Source organism: Microcebus murinus, chromosome 18 (genome assembly GCF_040939455.1).
Source record: "Microcebus murinus isolate Inina chromosome 18, M.murinus_Inina_mat1.0, whole genome shotgun sequence".
NCBI classification, from domain to species: Eukaryota; Metazoa; Chordata; class Mammalia; order Primates; family Cheirogaleidae; genus Microcebus; species Microcebus murinus.
This window is the reverse complement of record NC_134121.1, coordinates 52,170,847-52,193,594: the sequence shown is the minus strand read 5'-3', so window position 1 is coordinate 52,193,594 and position 22,748 is coordinate 52,170,847. Positions and strand designations below refer to the sequence as shown.

General features: G+C 39.0%; 1 protein-coding gene across 2 annotated transcripts; it reads right to left on the bottom strand.

Annotated features, from left to right (window-relative positions):
* Window positions 1-1,152: 1,152 nt before the first annotated feature.
* PRKAR1A (protein kinase cAMP-dependent type I regulatory subunit alpha) lies at window positions 1,153-19,668 on the bottom strand. Of its 2 annotated transcripts, none has more exons than XM_012747443.3 (11): window positions 19,517-19,668; window positions 16,093-16,275; window positions 10,035-10,205; window positions 9,128-9,219; window positions 8,863-8,924; window positions 7,343-7,389; window positions 5,954-6,112; window positions 4,335-4,395; window positions 3,221-3,342; window positions 2,170-2,251; window positions 1,153-1,542 (listed from the first exon to the last, which is right to left on the bottom strand). In XM_012747443.3, exons 2-11 carry the CDS (start codon window positions 16,267-16,269, stop codon window positions 1,370-1,372), a joined length of 1,146 nt encoding a protein of 381 aa, XP_012602897.1. In that variant the 5' UTR covers window positions 16,270-16,275; window positions 19,517-19,668; the 3' UTR covers window positions 1,153-1,369. The 2 variants fall into 2 exon arrangements, with proteins under 2 accessions (XP_012602897.1, XP_012602896.1); XM_012747442.3 differs by lacking the exon at window positions 19,517-19,668 and adding an exon at window positions 19,127-19,463.
* Between the last annotated feature and the right edge of the window lie 3,080 nt (window positions 19,669-22,748).

The following is a 22,748-nucleotide window of genomic DNA, read 5'->3' as shown; positions in this document are numbered from 1 at the left end:
TAAAAATAAACCATTGAGTGTCATTGGAATAATGTAACACATAAGGCTGGAAAATACTGAAATACAGTTAAGACTCAAAACACAAGTTTACTTTTTAAAAAAAAGTCTGCCAGAGAAATAAATGCTAGATAGAAAAGCAGGACTTCCAGCAGGATAGCCTTTTAGACCAATTTGAAACAACACACATACATCCTACCCCACCCCCACCCCACCAAAAATTCTAGTTGACATAAAAAGGAGGAAAAAAAAGCTAAACCGAAGTAAAAAAATTTCTTCCCGAATCTCACATCCTGGTAAATTTAGTGGGGAAAAATTCCGCACATTGAAGTTTGTCTACCTAGCATTTCTCCCTTTTGCAAAATCACCTTCATTTCTCTGTTATGAAATGTGTCCCGTTTATATCTAGTCTCAGCAAATCTAATCTCCTGGAATCGGAGTTTAATGAGCATAGGAGATTATACAGGCGTCAACTGAAGGTTGTACGCTAACCAAAAGCTCTAAGTTAACAACCAGAGTGTAGGCCTTAAATTCTTATTCTCAATTCAGCATCTGATGATCAATATTTGGCACTAGCTGGATAAAGGTCTAATCAGAATATGTGAGCTGGGGCAGATGTAATTAAATCATAACCCAATATTTACAGTCTATGATTTGGTTTCAAACTCAAAAGGCAGGTATAGATAGCCACATCTAAAAATATTTCAGAACTGGAGAGGAAATGTTAATAATACGATATAAACAAAACCAGGCAAATTAGCTTGGCAAACAAAAATTCTGGTTAAAAAGGAAAAAAACTGAACCAATCATATCCATCTGATAATTAGCAAAAATGGGTATTTTTTCACCCTTAAACTAGTTTAATTACAGGCAGATGTCTTTCTACTGTACTAAGATTTTTCTATATCCATTTTTCCTAATCCTTAGAGCTTTACGAGAAATCATTTACTCTATAAAGAAATACAGCATATATGGCCACAGTCTAAATATGCTTATAACTGGAAAATTATGTTACTTAAAAAATTTTTGCACAGTTACATCATTACTCTATGGTAATTCATTTGGTGCTGGGATCTGCCCTCACCTTAAAAAGCATAGCACTCACTGCCCAGGTGGAACACTAACACTGCACAAAGAGAAGCAGTAACAGCAAAGTCTCCATAGAATTCTTTCTATTTATTTAACTGTGTATGAGCATTCAGTTAATGCTCCAAATTAAAAACGGTGGAATAAAAGCAACTTTTAATATAAACAGACAAGAAGCTGTGATGCCAGTGGCCATTTGATGCTGCAAATAGGGAAAATAAAGCAGTCTGCATGAGTGAAGCATGGATTGGGGAGAGAAGAAAAAGGGAGGCACAGGAGGCAGATTTCAGACAGACAGTGACACAAAACTGTTGTACTGCTGGATGTTTCGTTTGAGGATGTCTGAGCATGGGCCAAGCACACGTTCAAATCTAGGTCGGTCCAGCTTAACGCACTTCAAGGGGCCACGCGCAACCACTGTGGCGGCTCGAGGACGATTCATCAGTAGTGCAATTTCACCTGGGGAAGGGAAAAGGAGAAGGGTAAAAGCAGGCTAACTTTTATGAAAAACATTTCCTCAAAGAGGTGCACTTCTGAGAAAGAAAACAGATACATTGGCACTTAAAAACACAATAGATATGAAACAATAAATTATTAACTGAGTAAAGATCAAAATCTCACAATTAAAAAATAAATTCAGGCCGGGCTCGGTGGCTCATGCCTGTAATCCTAGCTCTCTGGGAGGCCAAGGGGGGCGGATTGCTCGAGGTCAGGAGTTCAAAACCCGCCTGAGCAAGAGCAAGACCCCGTCTCTACTATAAATAGAAAGAAATTAATTGGCCAACTGATATATATATAAAAAATTAGCCGGGCATGGTGGCACATGCCTGTAGTCCCAGCTACTCGGGAGGCTGAGGCAGTAGGATCACTTGAGCCCAGGAGTTTGAGGTTGCTGTGAGCTAGGCTGAGGCCACGGCACTCACTGTAGCCCTGGCAACAGAGTGAGACTCTGTATCAAAAAAAAATAAAATAAAATAAATAAATTCAAGAGAACAAAAAGACAAAATTATGAAAGACTCAATATCTGAGAGGTGACTTAAAGAAAGTATTTCACTTTCTGTATTTACTGAGGGAATCCACACATACCAAAATAATCAGAAGGCCCCAATCTTCCCACTTCAACAAACTCTTCATTTTCTGACCGGCGTTGTAGTACAGCAGCTGACCCCTGTAATAAAATCACCAAAAAGCAAAACAAACAATTTCAAACCCAGGGTGGCATATTAAATACCCTTTGCAATTGTAGCTACTCTGCAAAAAAAAAAAAAAAAGGCAGGGAGGTAAGGATTCAGTGGTTATTTCAACTCATCTGTGTTCATATGACTAAAGATGACTGAAAATTAGTCACTACGTAAGCCTGCTGGTTAACTAACTAGCATCTCCTGCTAGCAAGGTTCTTCTTATCAAGCTAAGGTACTAGCATGGTGCAGACTTGAGTCAGCAAACTATAGACCAAGGGCCAAATCCAAGCTTGCTGCCTGCTCTATAAATAAAATGTTATTTGGAATACCACACCTATTCATTTATGTATTGTCGATGACTGCTTCCGCACTATGACAAGAGTTAAGTGTTTGCAACAGAAATCTATGGCCCACAAAGATTAACTTATTTACCACCTAGCCCTTGGTTTAAATAAAACCAGTTAGCAAATATGGAGCCACAGTAACAGAAATTTGCTATTTGGATATGCTTGGCCAGCAAGAGTATCTGCTATACATTTCCATAGATTGTGAAAATATAAAACACAGTAACTTTTAGAATTTAATTACCCTTGATCCTTGTTTGTCAAATAGCCCCAAAACATGCATTTTAAAAAGGATGGCACAGAATCTTCAGTTTGTTATGCTAAATGATTGGATTTGTTTACAATTTGGCTATTCATGCCTAGGATCCTTCCAGAATTCTGACTCAAACTCATTTAAAATGTAGTGGCCTGACAGAAAACCAAACAATAGCATTTCAAGGTAAAAGATAATTCTTAAATAAAATTGTCAGGTATTCTTAAAAATTAAAGCTATCAATCAGAATTAGCCCACTTTTTCCCTCTTAACAGTGTATACTGCTTCCCGTGATCTGGAGGGAAAAAAAAAAAAAGCAGTGTACAACTTTTTAAATTATCAAGTGTTCAGTTCTTTACCTCTAAAATAATGAAGAACTCATCCCCTGGTTCTCCCTGCACCACAATCTTCTGCCCATCTTCAAACTGGACTGGTTCCAATGCATCAGCTACTGTAAGACGTTCCCACTTGTCCAAAGATTCTGAAAGAATAAAAAAAAATTCTCTATGTTATCTAGTGGTATTAAAAATTTTAAAACAAAGCAAAAAGAGATTTAACCAAATAACCATGCACATTCAACAATCTAGTAGTGTCTCGGTTTAAATATGGTACCTGTCTTCAATTACCACTAGTCTCAGGAGGATTCTCATATTCTCATAGTACCTACAGATGCCTTTAGATCCTTACTGCAGTAACCTAATGGACAGGTTAGTTTATACCAACTGTACCCAGTGGAATAAGAATATATAATTATTAAGTATTCCTGAAGACTGCCATCAACCAAATCAAAAGTTACAGTACCCAAAAGTAATAGTTTGACTATCTATATTATTCCAAAGGCTTATAGAAATAATGTAATCTATTTAAATTCTCAGTTGAATTTATTTAGGAACCTAAGAGGAGCTAGGAAATAATTTTTATTTCCAAAGGACAAACTAACATCCAAGACACAAAACAAATGGAATCACTTCAAAGAAAGGACAAATAAGGGATGCAGGAGTCAATTCATTGTAACAAAAACAATGGCAGAAAATAGTTACCTTATAAAAATCACCATTCACCCATTCTGAAGAACAGGGTCTAACAGTATCTCCAAGTCCACATAATAAAATGCACAGAAATAAAATAAAATGCACATCTTCAATTAACCTGCTTTACTCTAAATTTCAAGAAACTCTGGGTTTCAGAGGATGCCAGCAAATGACACTTATCGTTTCACAAAGGAAATATATTCTTAGAAATACTCAGTTTCCTGAACCAATAAACTCAATGATGGAACAACAGAGACAGAAGTCACAGAGGAAATAACTGTGAATGTGCACAGGAGAAAAGGGGACACTTTCAGCCCTTCTGTCTCTTCAGAAAGAATGAATGAGTAGCATATCTGTTCGGAAAGCTTTTTCCAAATCCAGTCATTTCTAATTAATGGATTGTCATACGCTAGCAAATTCAACACACTTATTTAAAACTCACCCAAAATAGACACTTTACTAAGGAACTCCTCATACATTTTCCGCTTCCTCAATGTGCTTCCCTATAAATTAAAAATAACAAAAGTTATATCCCTAAAATGTGTAATTATCACATAGCTGTGGAATAATAAATATTAAGTTTCAAATGAATTTTAAAAACAAGTCAAAGATTGCTGCTGCTACTTCTTGATTTGTGATCATTTTTCTTCATGTTGAAGATAGTGAGCCCATGTTCAGTTCTATAAAAAAGCTCTTAGTAACTTGCTCTTAAGAGAAACACCAGGAATATGGTCAAAGAAGGTCACAGCACCACCAATCAGTGAAATATCAAATAACCAAATAATTAGTTCTCTAAAAACAACCAAGTCATACGTGACTATAGCTGACTATTCATTCCCAGTCCGGGATCCTTCCCCACAATGCCAATGCCCCACTGAAGTAAGGAAATAAACTGCTGCCACTTACAGACATCCTCCCTCACCCTACAAAAAAGGTCCCAGACTTAACCAAGTTGTCTTATACTGCAAAGTTTGCTAAATACATCTGGGGATAAGAGGGGGGAGACACACAGTTCTCTAAAATATCCTTACATCATAAATTGCCTTAGTCCACTCCCTCCCCAAAATATATATACCTTCATATGTATAGAGTCATGCGCTGCACGGCAAAGGGGATTCCACCTGAGAAAGACTTCTTTAGGTGATTTCATCATTGTGTGACCATCACAGTGTGTACTTACACAAACCTAGATGGTATGGTTCACTGCACACCTATGCTATATGATAGAGCCTATTGTTCCTAGGCTACAAAAGCATACGGCATATACTGTTCTGAATAGTGTAGGCAAGTTTCTATGTATCTAAACATCTCTAAAATAAAAAAGGTATAGTAAAAATATAGTATTATAATCTTATGGGACCACCCATTGTTTATGAAGTCCATCACTGACTGAAACATTGGTCATGATTGTATACATGTTTGTTTATGTGTATATATATATTCCAAATACAGAAAAATTTCCAAGTGCATCAGACTGCATATTTTCAAACGGCCACATGAGCACTACACAAATCTAAGAAAACCCTTCAAAATGACTGATACCATCAGCCAAGACTTCAACATCCACTCTATAAACGTGTTACAAAGTCCTCAAAAAGTCTGACTGTGTCACCAGAATGTTCCAATGACTTTATTATTTTATTTAACAAAAGGGGACATGACAACTGCATTACTGACAACCCACTTCCAGTTTAGGGAAGTTGATTACTTTTGAATGACCTCAAATACCTTTATGCACTTAAAAGCAGCACCTATCATGCTATCTGTGATGGGTAAATTAGGTAAGTTACAATGTACCTAGCAGCAAATGGATAAATTTCCAAACATGAGCTGACCATTACTTATACACATTTTGTTTCCCATGTTACTTCTGGCCAAACTTTTGCTTTAAAATATCACGGTCTCAAATGGTATAATAATGAATAATGCTAAATTGGGCTTAATGCAAAATATGCAATCATTAAAAGGAATATTCTCATTTTAATTTGGTGATGTTATTCAAACATTAGTTACATAGATTAGAATTCTAAAGCACAATCCAAAAAAACCATGGTCTCTTACCATAAGGATTCTTCTATAGCTGTCTCGGTCAATACCCCACAATTTCACATTTGTCTTTGCTTTGACAGTAGCTGCTCTAGGTGTTCCATAAATCAAAGCAAGTTCTCCAAAGCTCCCACCTTCCCCAACACTGGTCGCCCATTCATTGTTGACATAGACCTAAAGTACAAATGACAGCAAAGAAGTGTTTTTTCTGCATATACATACAAGTTAAGTGTTAAATATCATCAAACCTTTTGAAAAGGTCAAAATCCTGAGCTTTGTTTTAAAAAACAGAATATATTATGTTTTCAATATATAGCAAAACAGGTGATTTCTGACAATGAGTTATATGAATTAAGAGCATCTATGATTTACCTGGTTTAATTATCTGATAAGGAAAAAGTGCTTGTTAGGGATGATCATGAATGATTAGCAGAGTATTAATACCAATCATATACGTTTAGAATACTATGCAGGGTTACTGAATTTTCTAATAATCCTAAAATATCATACGCTATTATTTATCCCCATTGCATCTGGAAACAAGACGTACAGAATTAAGAAAGCTGTATTAAATATCATAGCTAATAGCTGAGTCTAGACCAGGAGTCCTCAAACTGCGGCCCGCAGGACATTTATCTGGCCTGCCAGGTGTTTTTGCTGCCGTTGCCTGTCCTGCTTAGCAGCCGACTCATCCCAGGCCCACAGTGTGCACGTGTGGAATGTGTGCTGCACTCTCCAGTGGCCCTCCAACAGTCTGAGGGACAGTGAACTGGCCCCTTATTGAAAAAGTTTGAGGACCCCAGGTCTAGACTCTCCCTTACACAGTATGCATGTCTTTTTTTTTTTTTTTGGTGACAAGAGTCTCCCTCTGTTGCCGGGGCTAGAGTGCCATGGCGTCAGGCTAGCTCATAGCAACCTCACACTCCTGGGCTCAAGCAATCCTTCTGCCTCAACCTCCTGAGTAGCTGGGGCTACAGGCATGTGCCACCATGCCCAGCTAATTTTTTTCCATATACTTTTAGTTGTCCAACTAATTTCTTTCTATTTTTTAGTAGAGATGGGGTCTTGCTTTTGCTCAGGCCAGTCTTGAACTCCTGACCTCGAGTGATCCTCCAGCCTCCCAGGGTGCCAGGATTACAGGCGTGAGTCACCAAACCTGGCCCACATAAGCACTTCTTAACCACTACTCCAGCAAAAGTTTTAAACTGCATGTCTGGCTAGATAAATTACCCTTAAAAAGTGTCTCTGCATCATAAAAATACTTGGCAAAAGGGAATGGTGAAATTTGACACATAAGGGCTGTAACTGCCCTTCAGAAACACTATTCTATTGTTTAGAAGTAATAAAAATCACTACATTGACTTTTAAGATTATCAACAAATTTTTGCTATTATTAAATCTTACATCCATCTCTCCTTGATCAATCACATAGAAGTTATCCCCTTCATCACCTAAAAGAGAAGAAAGTAAAAAAGTTAGAAGCATATTGCAAATAAAAGAAACAAAAAGAAACTATCAAGTTACTATAAAGTAATAATAAGCTCATTTTATAATGGTGCCATGAGAGACGAGTGTGTTACAAATTAGCACAATCTTTCAGGGAAAAAAACCAGCATATATATATGTTGTTTTTTTTTTTTTTTAAACAGAGTCTCATTCTGTTGCCGGGGCTAGAGTGCCATGGCATCAGCCTAGCTCACAGCAACCTCAAACTCCTGAGCTTAAGCAATTCTTCTGCCTTAGCCTCCCCAGTTGCTGGGACTACAGGCATGTGCCACCATGTCCAGCTAATTTTTCCTATATATTTTTAGTTGTCCAGCTACTTTTTTCCTATTTTTAGTAGAGACAGGGTCTCACTTTTGCTCAGGCTGGTCTCGAACTCCTGAGTTCAAATGATCTGCCCACCTCAGCCTCTCAGAGTGCTAGGATTACAGGCGTGAGCCACCATGCCCGACCCAGCAATATATTTTAAAAGTCATAGAATTGATCAATTTTTTAGTCATTTCATGGTAAAGAATACCTCCGAAATAACTAAAAAAAGCCACATACATGTATAAGTTATTAATTATGGCATCTATACACAACACTAGAAACAACTCAAATAGTTAATAGCAAAATATCCAGTTGCCACAAAATAGGAAAATATATGGTTTATAAACACCCATGAAAATGTCAATAAATATGAAGGGGAAAAAAGAGGAAAATATCTAAAAGATTATATCCATGTAAGTCTATGTAAGCAAAAAGGTAAGAATCTACAGATGACATAGAAACTTACAAACAGATGAGCTATATAATGAACATAAATGTTTGGTTTATTCCTTACTTATAAAGTTATTAATAATATAAAAGAACATATGAGATATATACAATTCTGAAATTCCATATAACATTCAAAATAAAAATGTAAGCATTTTAACAGTAATTATAAATAAAATTGTATCAAAAATGTTAGTCCCTTGGGGAAGTGTTCTTTTTAAAAAGCTCAGAGAATTTTAATTAAAAAAATAGGAAAATCCAATAGTATAACAGAAGAGAAATGGAAGGATTGAAAGAAAAACAAACTTCTGGCCAGGCGTAGTGGCTCACACTGTAATCCTAGCACTCTAGGAGGCCCAGGCAGGCAGATCGTTTGAGCTCAGGCGTTCAAGACCAGCCTGAGCAAGAGCAAGACCCCATCTCTACCAAAAATTAAAAAAAATTAGCCGGGCATGGTGACGCATGCCTGTAGTCCCAGCTACTTGGGAGGCTGAGGCAGAAGGATCGCTTGAGCCCAGGAGTTTGATATTGCTGTGAGCTAAGCTGATGCCACAGCACTCTAGGACCCCCACCAAAAAAAGAAAAACAAACTTCAATAAAACAAAACCAAAAAACTCCTCCTCTCCTGTAACAATACTACATGCCACAGAAATAGCTGCCCTTACCTTGCTGAATAACAGTTTCTCCAGCAATGAAGGAAACTGGGAACATTGCATCAAAAATATCACTGCAAAAGAGAGAAAGCCTCATGTTATATTTCTCATCTTCTGTGGATCTGAAACATTAACCTTAAAATTAAAGCTCCCAGACTTTCAGCCCAGTTTGTCATCTGGTGAACAATTATTAAGAGATTTAAAACTTGCAATGATGAGAATCATTTGGGATCACATCCTTTTTGGAGAAGTACTATAAGAAAGAACCTATACCTACCTTCTCTCATTATCATCAAGATGTGAAAACAGCACATTCTTTTCAATAGCTTTGGCTAAAGCAGCCATTGTCTTATAATCTTTCGGTATAACCTAGAAAAGAATTGAAGGTCAAATGACAACTCCATAAGCCAAAAACATTTTGTTTGCAACCTGCATTTAAATTACATGTCAGGCACATCACTGTATTCAAACAGGACTGCTATGAGTTAAATACTTTCACCACAACACACATGTACTATCTTCGATCCATGAAGTACTCAACAAATACTGACTAATTAATCTCCTTATCACAGCCAGGCCTGTTTTACAGCCTGATACTTGGTTCCCAGTTACCTACTAAAGAAACAAACCAAAACCACCTTGACCAGGTCATTATTCTGAGGCAAAACTAAATATTTTATAACAATTAGTCATTTTTTACTCTGTAATCATGTGCTATTAGTCCCACAAGCCTCCAGTACCAGGACAATTCTGTTCCTCCATAAAGGCTAATAGCATAAGTCAACATGTCAGGCTGGCTCTGAGGAACAGATTAGGACAAATGAAGTTTGTAAGATAAAAGGTTAAAAGCTGCAACATGAACTAGAGGATATCAAAAAATTGACACCATGATTCAAGAGAAAAAGGAGTACTGCCTGTTTCTTCTATTGCAAAACAAGAGGACATGGAAATGACAAACCTCCAAAATGCAATTACTCACTAATAACCACTATTAGTTATTTCCTCTGATGGCATGCTATTATAGAAACCTGTTCTCCAGTACCCAAGAAGTGTACAGCACAGATTAAGCTCTATCCTGTTTGTTATTTTATATTCAAAATAGTGCATACACTCACTAAAGGAAACTAGATAAATACCAAGTGGGATCCCAAAATATTTCCCCAATGTTTAGCTATCAAAACTACCTTTCTAACATATGAAGCAGCATCTTCCTCTGTGTAGACTTCAGCGCTGATAGCACCTCGTCGCCTCCGACCCTTAACCACTGGGTTGGGTGGAGGAGGAGAGATTTCATCATCCCTTGAGTCTGCACGAGCGCCTGCTTTCTGCAGATTTTGAATCTGTTTTGTCTCCTCCTAAAAGAAAAGTACAGGTTTATAAAATGAGATCCTCCTGTAAAATGAGTATGTAAAGTTGGTATTCTTATATACAATGACTGTCTCAGTCACTTCAAATCTCTTCTTATATTACAATGTAAGTCAAGGGGAAAAGGCTGATTCCAAATCGAAATAAAAATGGAGAGTAAAGTTTGAAAAGAAATACTCTCAAAAGACTGTTTCTCACATGAGAACAGATACTACACATTATTAATGAAAAAACCACTAGTATAATAAAGACACATAACATGTGAGTAAAAAGTTAAATATCCATTTTAATAATGTATTAACAATGATTTGTGATGCACCCAACTACAAGACAAAATCCTGGAAGTCAGGTTTTTTTACACTAGTGCAGATAGCAACAGACCTCCCAATTCAAGCACAGCAAAGTGATTCAAGAATGTCTAGATTATGGAGTTATTCCACTAATTCAATAAGCACTTTCTAGACCTGCCATACTAAGGCCTACATTAGGCAAGTATACTATAAAAACGAACAGGAGAGGGTCCTGAGCCTGTGGAATTCACATTCTAGCCTGGATCCCAGATATATACAAAAAATGAAATATGATGGTAACCATGAATTTAAATAAAATCAGATCTAATACTTCTCCCAGCAGAGCTAGAAGCATTCTTTATTACCAGGGTTTATACTTGAAGTTAGAACAAAAAGAGTTTACTTGCCTTTAAAAACTACTTCTTGTTCAACCAATTCACATAAAACCTGAGATAAACAGTTAAATACTTTTTTCAAATCAAAAGCCTTAAGAAGAAATTCCTCTAGACCCATATTAAGAATGAGTTATTGGCTGGGCGCGGTGGCTCACACCTGTAATCCTAGCTCTCTGGGAGGCCGAGGCGGGCGGATGGCTCGAGGTCAGGAGTTCAAAACCAGCCTGAGCAAGAGCGAGACCCCGTCTCTACTATAAATAGAAAGAAATTAATTGGCCAACTGATATATATATAAAAAAAAAAAATTAGCCGGGCATGGTGGCGCATGCCTGTAGTCCCAGCTACTCGGGAGGCTGAGGCAGAAGGATCGCTCGAGCCCAGGAGTGTGAGGTTGCTGTGAGCGAGACTGACGCCACGGCACTCACTCTAGCCTGGACAACAAAGCGAGACTCTGTCTCAAAAAAAAAAAAAAAAAGAATGAGTTATTAAGCTTAAAGTAAAAGCAAAAAAAAAATGTGTCTTATTTTCTACCTTCTCATTCACTTGACCCATTCTCCATTATTTTTCTGAACCATCTCTCAAATTCCAAATAAACTTAGCATTTAATGATTATTCTAGAAAAAAATCTGATGGAAAAAGAAATTAAAGAGATGCCCACTTTTTTTCCTGCATGGTTCTCAGCCCTGCTTCTGGCATCAAGATGAATTTAAGAAATGTATATATGCAGCAAGAAAAGTCTAGAACCACCACCATCAAGGTGCTGATAGTAATCATTTCTATTAGTACAATCATGACTGATTGTTATTTTCTTCTTTTTTAGAGAGAAGGGTTATCTTTATTTTTCTCATTTCTCTATATTTTCTAATTTTCAATTAAGAAAAAATACAATGAGAAAAACATATTAATGCAACAAAAATAACTTTAATATTTTTGTATATATTTAATTACAAACATATTTATTTACTTCTTGACCCAGTAATCCAATAATTCTACTTCTAGGAATTTATTCTAAGATGTGCATATGTGTGAAATGACATGTATTAAAAATTATTCACTGTATCCTTGTTTTTAAGAATGAAATATTGAAAACAACCAAAATGGTCAAGAGTAGAGACAATTAAATAAGTTACAATACATTCACACAATGGAAAGCCACATATGTTGGAGGAAAAAACCAATAGGAAGCTCTTTTATATATGAATTTGTCTGTAAGTGCCCACATATTATCTCCAGAACATTGGCAGCATTCAAGGAAGGCAATGGGGTAGGAAGGACACCTTTTATTGTTACACACTTTTGTACCTGCAGAATTTTGAAATATGTAAATATGTAACCTATTTTAAAGAAATACATTCTTTAGAAACTTCACTTCACATTCACTCTGATAGTCCCTGAATTAGTAAGGTTCTTCCCTTTCACATTAACACAGAATTATAAAACTCAAGCTCCTAAATTCAAAGTTTAAAAGTATAAATAAAAACACAAATTCTCCCCTCTAAATTTGTTATTGAGTGGCATTTCACAAAAATGTCATTAAAAATTTTACAAATAGGCCGGGTGTGGTGGCTCACGCCTATAATCCTAGCACTTTGGGAGGCTGAGGTGGGCGGATTGCTCAAGGTCAGGAGTTCGAAACCAGCCTGAGCGAGACCCCGTCTCTACCAAAAATAGAAATAAATTAATTGACCAACTAAAATATATATATACAAAAAATTAGCCGGGCATGGTGGCACATGCCTGTAGTCCCAGCTACTCGGGAGGCTGAGGCAGTAGGACCGCTGAGCCCCGGAGATTGAGGTTGCTGTGAGCCAGGCTGATGCCACGGCACTCACTCTAGCCTGGGCAACAAAGTGAGACTCTGTCTCAAAAAAAAAAAAAATTTTACAAATAATATCTCATTTGGGACTGCACTTCACTGAATTTTTAGGATAATTCTGAAATAACAAAAGCATTTTGATTTTAACATTGTCTCATGGATTTTACTAAGTCTTTTTAAAACAGCAATTTGAATATAACCTAATCCTGACGACTCAGAGCCATTACTAAGATTTCCAATTTCTAACATGTACTATGATACATTTTTATATCCTTTCTCTTGCTGCTGTTATCCGGCTGTAAGTCTCCTTCCTCTTTGGCTCTTTAACTGAGATAATAAATACCCTAAAAACCCAACTTGATCACTGCAGATTTTATGCATGTAACAAATTATCACATGTACTCCACAAAAATGTACAAATACTATTATCAATAAAAAATTTAAAAAATTCCCATTCACTGGTTATGTTCTCCTCTCTCAGGTTCAAATTCTGCATTATATTCTGCATTAAATCTTGCATTATGTTCTCAACTCTTAAATTCAAATTCTGTACCCCCAACTTAATAAGTTTTCACAATTATCTGTTCCCTCCCTGCCCTTGCCATTCTTCCCTGTGGGTAAAGTGTACTTCCCACCCACTGACTTAAGGCTTGGCTATAGACTTGCTTTGGCCACGGAATGTAAGTGGACATGCCATACTATGCCTGCTTATGTGGTTTGGCTCTGCCTGCCCTGAGCTTGTCCTCTCTCTGCTGTAAGAACAGCCTGCCCTATATAGTAGCTGTTCCTTCCATTTAGCCCCAAAACAAGACATGTTGTCAAGAAGCCAAGACAAGCTAAGCCCAGAAGAGCTGCATATGACCAAGAAATATGGTTTGTTATAGTAAGTTACTGAAATTTGAGAGTTATACATTGCTGTAGCAAAAGCTGATGACAACACTATATGACCAAGTTACTCAATTTCTTTTAGTTTTACCTGCTACCTCTGTAAAATGGTAATAATCACCTACTTCACATATTTGAAATAATGAGTATATATGTATGTAAAGTGCTTCACACAGTACCTGGCACACAGAAGACAACTCAAAGGTCATTGCTGTTAAAATTCCTCTTACCTATCAGACAGGCAAGGTTCTAAGAAATACGTGAGTGAAAAAGGACTTGAATTTTAGATGACTGTCTAAATTAAAATGCAGAAGCTTTCAACAGACCAACTGTGAAAGCTGTTTGGTACATTTCTTATAGAGTAGTTGAAAGTACCAGAAACGTAACCCCAGAAACATGGGGAAAGAGGTGACAAAAATGTGACTGTATTTTCAACATACAAATTAATACTTAATATACACAAAAGTAACCTGTTAAAAAGTTGAAAAGCTAGTTATTTGAAGGTCGAGGTATCTATAGTCAACCCTGGCTGAAGGAATATTTGCAAATAAACAAAGACCCTTGAATTATAACAAAAAGTGTTAAGCTGTGACTTTTATTAAGAGGTAAAGAAACCGACACACATTAAATCTAAAAATCACATTTGTAAGTATTTTAATAATTTAAATTTTTTAATTTAAATAATTTAAATTTAATAATTTAAAAATAAAAGTATTTTAATAATTATTTCTTGTTTTCCACATGGGTTAGTCCTGAAACAGTATTGTGGTAACTAGTGGCTTTGAAACTAGCACCACACATTCAATACTCCCTATTAAAAGATACATACTTAATGTCTCACCAACTTAATCCCCTCACATTTGATGGTTTCTATTGATGTCCAAAGATGAGGGATCACCTTACAGTGACCCATTTCAGAACCAGATCTCCAGGAACGCACTTGATTTCAAAATAAGAAATACCCATGGCCTGGCTCTACAGTATTGCCATTATCTAGAAATTGCTTAAAAAGGAGAAAGCCAAAATTTCTAATGTAATTCCAAGACAGCAAAATTACAGTCATAGGGACTAGTCATTTTTGGTTTTTGTTTTTGTTTTTGTTTTTTTTTGAGACAGAGTCTCACTTTGTTGCCTAGGCTAGAGTGAGTGCTGTGGCGTTAGCCTAGCTCACAGCAACCTCAAACTCCTGGGCTCAAGCAATCCTTCTGCCTCAGCCTCCCAAGTAGCTGGGACTACAGGCATGCGCCACCATGCCCGGCTAATTTTTCCTATATATATTAGTTGGCCAATTAATTTCTTTCTATTTATAGTAGAGACAGGGTCTTGCTCTTGCTCAGGCTGGTTTCGAACTCCTGACCTCGAGCAATCCGCCCGCCTTGGCCTCCCAGAGAGTTCATTTTTGTTTTTTTACTTATTCTAATCATGATACTAAATACCAACTTTAACAGTTTTTCAAGAAAACAGTAGAAAATACCTGATCCCAGAACTAAACATTTTTAAACCTTAGTAAACAGATTCTCTAATAAATTATGCCAATTAAGAAATTGTCCAAGCAAATGGGAAATGCAAATATTTCTATTATACAATTAAAAAATTAATAATCATATGCCAAAGAAATGTCCAACTGGTTCATAATCATTACAAACCACCTCAAAAAGTCACTATACACAAGAAAAGCTAGAAATTTATCCCACTGATTTACAGAAGCAAATCACACAAACTACTCAAAACATTTGGTGATCTAGACATTTTCATTGTTTTCTTGAGAAAAATGAATTTAAGCATTGTCCTTGATACAAAATTATCATTCTTCTTAGAAAGCATATACCATATATGTAGGTCACAATGACAAATATATAAGGATGAACAAAAAATAAAACCTGGATTAATTTTTTTCAAGGGGAAACAAGTCCTGACCAAAACAATAGACAAAAATTTTGACAACCATTAATCTTAATATCTCCTCCACTCTATAGTTAAATTCATCTGAGATTACTGTACAGTAAAATGGACCTCCCTAATTCAGATTTTCTGATATATCGGTCACAAGATAGATTCAAATATTTCATTATACTAGTTTTAAAAGATGAGATAAGGTTTATTAAGCTTACTTGCTTTGTCAAAAAAAAAAAGCATTAACTGCCTTCAAGTACTGTAGAATTTCTCATTTCTTACAACTGCTATATTACTTCTGACCAGTATTACCTGTTATAGTCAGTTTTATGTACTAATTAAAAGTCTGGAAACTGTATGTTTGAAAACTCTTTTTTAGCCATGTAAACTTAACATATAGATTCATTTTCTGATATTTTAAAATTAGAATTTTAAAATTACTACAAATTGCTTAACTTCATTTCTTATTTGAAATTCTGTTTAGGCTTCTTACTTGGTCAGAATTCCTTTTCTTCCAAAAGATACAAACTAGTAACATTCTACAGCATTGAATTTAACAATTGTCAAGGTCATATCATCTCTCCACATTTATTTTTACCTTCTCCAACCTCTCAAAGTATTCCCTGAGGAATGCCATAGGTCTCTCAGGTCGGACAGTGCACAACTGCACAATAGAATCCTTGAGCAGTGTCTGAATGTTGTGCTTCTGGACATAGAGCTCACATTCCCGGAGGCTGCGCTCCTCCTCACTGGCGGCAGTGCTGCCAGATGCCATGGTTCTCTGCAAGAAAAAACACACATATGCTTGTGTAAACTATAAATGCAAATGCCAACTTGGCCTTTGACTTACTAAATTCATTAAGCAACTGGTTCATAGCGATTTTTCTCTAAGTAGATCTGTTTTTTAAACAGGGAGGTAAGGGGTAGGGAATAAAATATGTACAGAACTAGCTTCTAAGTAAGTGTTTCTAAGTGTTTCATTTAGTTCCTGCTGCAAGATCTAGGCTCTGGTAGGCAACAGTGAAAGTCAATAACCTCAGCTCCTGAGAGGAAGTGTGAGCCACTATCCCCTGCAGAGGCCGGCTGCTGAGAAGTCAAGCCCTTAAGGGAATTCCATGCTGTTCTCCCTCGCAAAAGAAATCATGATGACGTGGGAAGTGTGTTAATGATAAACAGGACAGAGGATCAAAAGGGCACTCAAGTCAGCACTAAGTTTTGAAAGCAACTAAGCACAACGAAGAATGGCTGAAATTCCCTCTATGTAACTTCTAACCCATGGGAGTGTCCTAATGTCACACAACAAACCAATGGAGAAAGGATCTGATTAGCCAACTACTAGCATAATCAAAATTTTAAGAAAACATAAAAGAAACCTCAGATGAGTTTTAAAAGCAACCCTTTTTCTGGTTCTTCTACCAGATGCCAGCCCTAGATAATAGACTTAGTGGTAAAACAGGGAAAATCCTTGGGCAGGGGAGGGGAGAATTCCTTACTAAGTAAACTGTAAGATATGAACAAAAATTGTCAAAACATTTTCTTCATCTGGACAGAAACACGTTAAAACGCTTAAGTTTCTAATTTACATGAAGATTCAGTAGGATAAACTGCATTTAAAATGGATGTTAGAGGGTTCGAACTATGGTACCTTGATGTGAAATAAAGCAAACAGACAGAATAATGAGCAGCTAACCTTATCCTGGAACTAAAAGCTTAGTAATTTAACAACAGGGTCATACACTGTTTTCCTTCCAACTCCTAATTACTAAGCAATTAAGATTAGAAGATAAGAGTTTGGTCCCCCTATACTCAGCAACTGAGTTCAATAATAATCAGACTTTTCCAATTATAATGCACTTGAAACCACAGAGATGAAACTGTAAATGTAAAAGAATACCAGATTAAAGAGCTATTCTGAAGTGCTACCCTGTTACTCATTTTGTTTTGACAACTTTCAAGATAAAGGTCAATAACAAGTAGACTAATTAACAGACCATGAGAAAGTTTGTGGCTCCATGACAAGCACATAAATTAGAAGCCATGGAAAAAGAATCATGCTACTACTTCAGAAGTAAACATTAAAAAGATAAAAATTAATTTACTTTAGGGTAGATTTATACCAGCCACTTTTCCAAATCAGGCAAATCCTATGAACTGAAAATCTACTTCAGCAGAATTTTCTGCATTGCTACCAAGAACAATGATTAAGTCAGACCATTTTATTCTTCAAAACATTCAATTGCATTTCAGGAATGTCCACACATATATTCAACTGATCAGAGAAATCATTTTAACACTGGGTCTTTGAGATGAGAGAATTGGGCTTAAGGAGTGAAATTGGGTTTTTCTGATTTGTTTGGAACAAGTAATATATTACAAAGACCAAAAAGATGACACTGGTAATAAGATAGTACACAAATAGACGTGCCCCAAGATTAAGGCAGTCACCGTGTGAAACCGTGAATAACCAAATTTCATGGTCTTAATATTTTCAATCAAATATATATGGACTAATTCTGTATTTGCATTTATTTATAAGAGCCCAACAACTTAGATTCCTCCCCGTAAAAAAAAAAATTCATTTTTAACTACTTTAAAACTTTCACTGCATTGTCTCTACTCATAAGAAAACACTTGGATTCTTTCTTTTGGAATTTCAGTTGTGATAAAATTCTCTTTCAAACGGATTACATTCTAGGAAATATTTAAAACACCGAGAAACTTCCTGATTCAGACCGCACCCCCTTCGACCTGCCAACTAGCATTTCCTTGGAGTCACCTTAAGGAAGTGTTAGCTTTCCTTGCTCTGCTGAAAAGACGGATCTCTTGGGAATCTCGATAGTAAGTCGGTTGGCACCACACATGCACTGAGCTGGAAGGGTTAATAAGTACCGCGTATTTTCTAGAGGAAGGCCAGGAAAATGCCCTTCACTTCACGTAGGCCACGGTCATGACCACAAAACGCAGAAGGGAGGCCAACCCCTCATCCTACTCTAGTTGGAAGGCCACGGCGGTGGAGAGGAGGCCTCAGGGAAAAAAAATCGGGAAAGGGAAAGTGGTGAAAGGGGACAGAAGGAAATTTAGGAGATAGATTAAGATCATCGCGGGAGGTGGGGTGGAAGGAATTACTCCGTTAAGAGAGAAAGCGACTGCTGGTAATGATAAAAAGGAGATAAATGAACTGACATAAAAAGAACGGCTCGGTCTCAAGATGAGCCAGAACCGGCAGGGGATGCGATGGCGGATTCTGGCAAACTCGAGCCGTTGTCCTTCAGGAAATGGGGGAGGGCGAGAGAGGAGGCCGTGGCGTGCGGGGGCGAAGACGGCCGGGGCTGGCCGCTGAGGGCCGGGGCCCGAGCGCCGCGGAGGGGGGGAGCGGAGCGGCGGGGGCCCCCGTGCGGGAGCGGACGTCCGAAGGCCACGAGGCCTCAGGGCTACGGACTCCGAGTCGGGGGCGCGGCCCGGGGCGTGAGGCCTGTGGGGAGGCGGCCGCTGGGCCGGGGAGGGGAAGGGGGTGCGGCCGTCCCCCTGCAGGTCGCGCCCCGTGACGCCATCTTGGATAGGTCCAGCGCCCCCAAACGGACGGCGAAGCGACGAAACTCACTGCGCCGGAGCCCCCGGCCAACCCCACTCACCTGGGTACCGGCGGCGGCGGCCACGGGGCTGCAGGTGCGAGGCTGCGTCGTGCCGAGCTCCCTCAGCGCTTCGCTTCCAGCCCGTCTTCACTCTGCGATAGCTGCTCGGCGACGGCTCCACCGGAAACGACCTGGCCGCAGCCAATCAGCGCTCGGCTGCTGACGTCAATGCGCCTCGCTCTGGCCAGAGCCGTCGCCTTGGCAACCTTAAAGGCGCAGCTGCCCTAGTTCCTCCTCCGCCCCTCTTTGAAAGACCTTCACCCCTCTTCACTGTACAATGATTCGCCTTCTGCCATGATTTTCATCTTACCTTGTCCCTTACCCGCAGCCCTTTCCTCACTCTCTCTAGCCTGGTTCTTTCCTCCTACCTGTTCACCTGCCCCTCCTTACCTGCCCCTCTCTGGGTGTCTCAGGTCCCCTTTACTTCTGCTCCTCGCTCCCTCTCCGCGCGGCTCCCGTGAGCTTCCCTCTCTTCTCCGCGCCTCTCCTCCGCTCTTCTCTCCACCCCACTCTCACTCCTGCCTCCCTCGAGGCCTCCGCTTTTTCTTCCTCCCTTCCCCCTCCTCCGCCCCGCGGACCCGCCCCCGTGGGGCTCTCGGGTGACAGGTGGGCGACTCCGCCCCGGGGCCCTGCAGGGAGGAGGACTCCGGGCCGGGGCGGGGAGATTCCTGTAGTTTCCAGACCCCGGAGGAGGCGGCGGCCCCGGGCGAATCTGCAGCAGCTGCGACGCGGGGCCGAGCGCGGGCGGATGCCCGGGATGCCCACTTCGGGCTGCGCATCCTGTGCCCCTGCCAGCGCCGCGCTGGGCTCCGGGCTCCGGCCTGCCATCCGGTCCAGGAAATCTGAGCCCTGCCAAGCCTCTGCTTGGACGATCCGGCTGCTCTCCCCTCCGGGGGTGCTGTCGTCAGTGTAGGCCACACCGTCCCGTGTGTCTGCAAGACACAGGAAAGGACCTTGTCAGGGTCCAAGAGGAGCCCTAAGTCCTTCTGGGGCCTGAAATGCCCCCATCATCACGCCTGACCACACAGGGTGAGAAGTGCAGAGCGCGCAGATTGTCACAAATGCTCTGTGATCATGCAAGCGATCTCAACTGTCTGTAAAATCTGCACTAACCAGGGGAAATTCAGAGAAAAGGTGACTTCTTTACTCTTTCGGACATTTTTTAGATCAGAATATCTGCTGGTGGAGAGAGAAAAGGGAAGCAGGGGACAGTTTCAGACATACAAAGTCACTAAATGAATAAAGAAGGCCCTTGGAGGACACGAATCCAAGTGTCTGGCTGGGAGCCGTTGCAGTTGCCCCATCTATAGTTCTAGGACTGTATGTGTAAAATACATAATGGATTTAACACTTAATATACAAAAAGAGTAAAGTGTCTCGATAATTTTTTATTGACTCTAGGTTGAAGTGATACTATTTTGGATATATCAGGGTAAATATTATTAACATTAATTTCTCCTTTGTTTTTACTTTTTAAACATAGCTATTGGAAAATTTTAAATGACATATGTGGCTCCCATTATATTTCTTTTGGATAGCACTACCCTAGCAGGCCAACTGCTCCCCTAAATCTACCAGGCTATGATAAGGATCCTGTTCATAAGACTATTTCCTTTAGTTATGGTGATCCCCTGCTTTCTGATAGTCAGGGGAAGCATAGGCAACATCAGAAAGACCAATTACAACTATAGGGAGGAATGTAGGTGGGAAGTTTCTCCTTTCACCAATCCCCCAAGTACTCACCCATTGGCCCTTCTCCAGAGAGGAGCGGAATGGGGGATTAAAGACAGAGGCTCAGCCGTATAGGATTTCACCCTTGTCAGTACAAAGGACGGCTGATAAACTGAACCCTAAACTGGCAAACAGGAGAGGGAATTCGATAGCATTGAGCATGCCCGGTCCTGTTATGGGAAGAAAACATTGCAGTCAGATAAATCCGAGTTTGGTTCAGGCTCTGGCATCTCCGGTAATTGACTTAATCTCCATGAGCCTCAGTTTCCTCAATTGTAAAAGGATAAACAGGGCTGTGTTAAAGTTAATTAGTAAAGATAATAACACCAAACTCGTGTAGCACACATTATGTTCCAAGCACTGTTTTAAGTGTTTTCCATGTAATAATTAATTCAATCCTCATAATAACTCTAAGATGTAGGTAGTGTTATTATTACAGAAAGAACATGAGACATGGAGAAGTTAACTGACTTGCCCAAGGCCACCCAGCTAGTGTGGATCAAACCCAAGCAGTGATCTTAATCACTCTCCTTTGCAGCCTATATATATTTTAAAAAGTGCCCAATACATTGTGGATGGATTTATTAAATGTGGATACATTAAATAAATGTTCGTTCACTTACTACTTAACTCCCTTCCTAAAGAGATGCCCAAACTACAAGGTAAAGTCTTAGTGATACTCTGTCCCATCATTAGTGTTACCTTCCTAAGGCAGATAAGACACTAAGAATAAGGAAACAAGCAAGCTGGTGACATTGAACTGAGTGCTTTGAGTGACAGCTGCTTTCTTGCTAAGGCCTGGCCATGTGTACCCATTCAGCTGCATGCAGGCACCAGTCCAGCCACGGGCCGTTTCCTGTGTCAGTTGCACTCAACCTTGTTCTGGCTGCCAAATCCTCATATGCTGGGGCTTTAGAAGACAAAAAGGGAAATGGGCAGTAGATAGTTGAGCCTGGGGAGAGTTCACTGAGACAGCTGTTCTGAAAAACTCAACAGCTTCAGTGCTTTCCAAATGGTGCAAATGCTCTTTCAGTGCCACTGTGCTGCTATGAGAATACCAACTTATAAATTATATTTCAGAAATGACAGTTGTTCCATTGTAGTTTCTGTATAGTTTCCCTTCTCCAGAGGCCTTCTGCTCTTGACTCAAAGGTCTGTTGACCTTTCCTTTGGCCTGTGTCCTTGAGAAACTCAATAAATTATGTTTCTAAGATAGTGGGTTATGGGTAAATTTTCCTCTTTAAAACTAAATTCTATAATTGCTGTTACAATTTTACAAAACAATAGCAAGAATATTTAAAAGGTCAGTGGTACATTTAATAAGGCACAGAAATAGAACTAAGAAAGTGAAAACATAAAAGGAATGCTTTGGTGGCCCATTTCTTAAAAATTTCCATTGGCTAAACACAGATCCACATATTTTTGATTTCCAGACTATCACCACCTACTTGTGCTGCAGAGTGGTGCTGAGTATTTATGCTTCCTATGAGACCTAAAGTTATGGTTTCAGACATAACCCAATTCCTGCAAACATCCAAATGCCAGAAAGCCTTTCTGCTTTTCTCAGTGGCAAATGCTCATTTAAACTAAGCAGGATGTTTATCTTGAGTATTAATTGAAAACATTAACCAAGAAACCAGAAGAGTGGCAATCTTGGGTTTATTAATGAAGAGTGTTCCAAGTAAAAATATCTTCATCCAAAACATATCTTCATCCAAAGTTATATATTTAAATTCACAATGTTCAATAAGAGAGAACTGCATTAGTCAAAGTTCACCAGAGAAATAAAACCAATAGGATATGTATATATAGAGAAAGAGACTTCTTTTTTAGGGATTGGCTTACACAATTGTAGGGGCTGGCAATTCCAAAATTGGCAGGGCATGTGCAA

Bases quoted from the DNA above. Each gene is read 5' to 3' on its own strand.
- PRKAR1A (XM_012747443.3), bottom strand. From the start codon at position 16,269: ATGGCATCTGGCAGCACTGCCGCCAGTGAGGAGGAGCGCAGCCTCCGG. The intron at 8,925-9,127 runs GTAGGTATAGGT...TCTCTTTTGCAG, and splicing joins CTTGATGATAATGAGAGAAG to TGATATTTTTGATGCAATGT. The intron at 7,390-8,862 runs GTAAGGGCAGCT...CTTCTCTTTTAG, and splicing joins AGAAACTGTTATTCAGCAAG to GTGATGAAGGGGATAACTTC.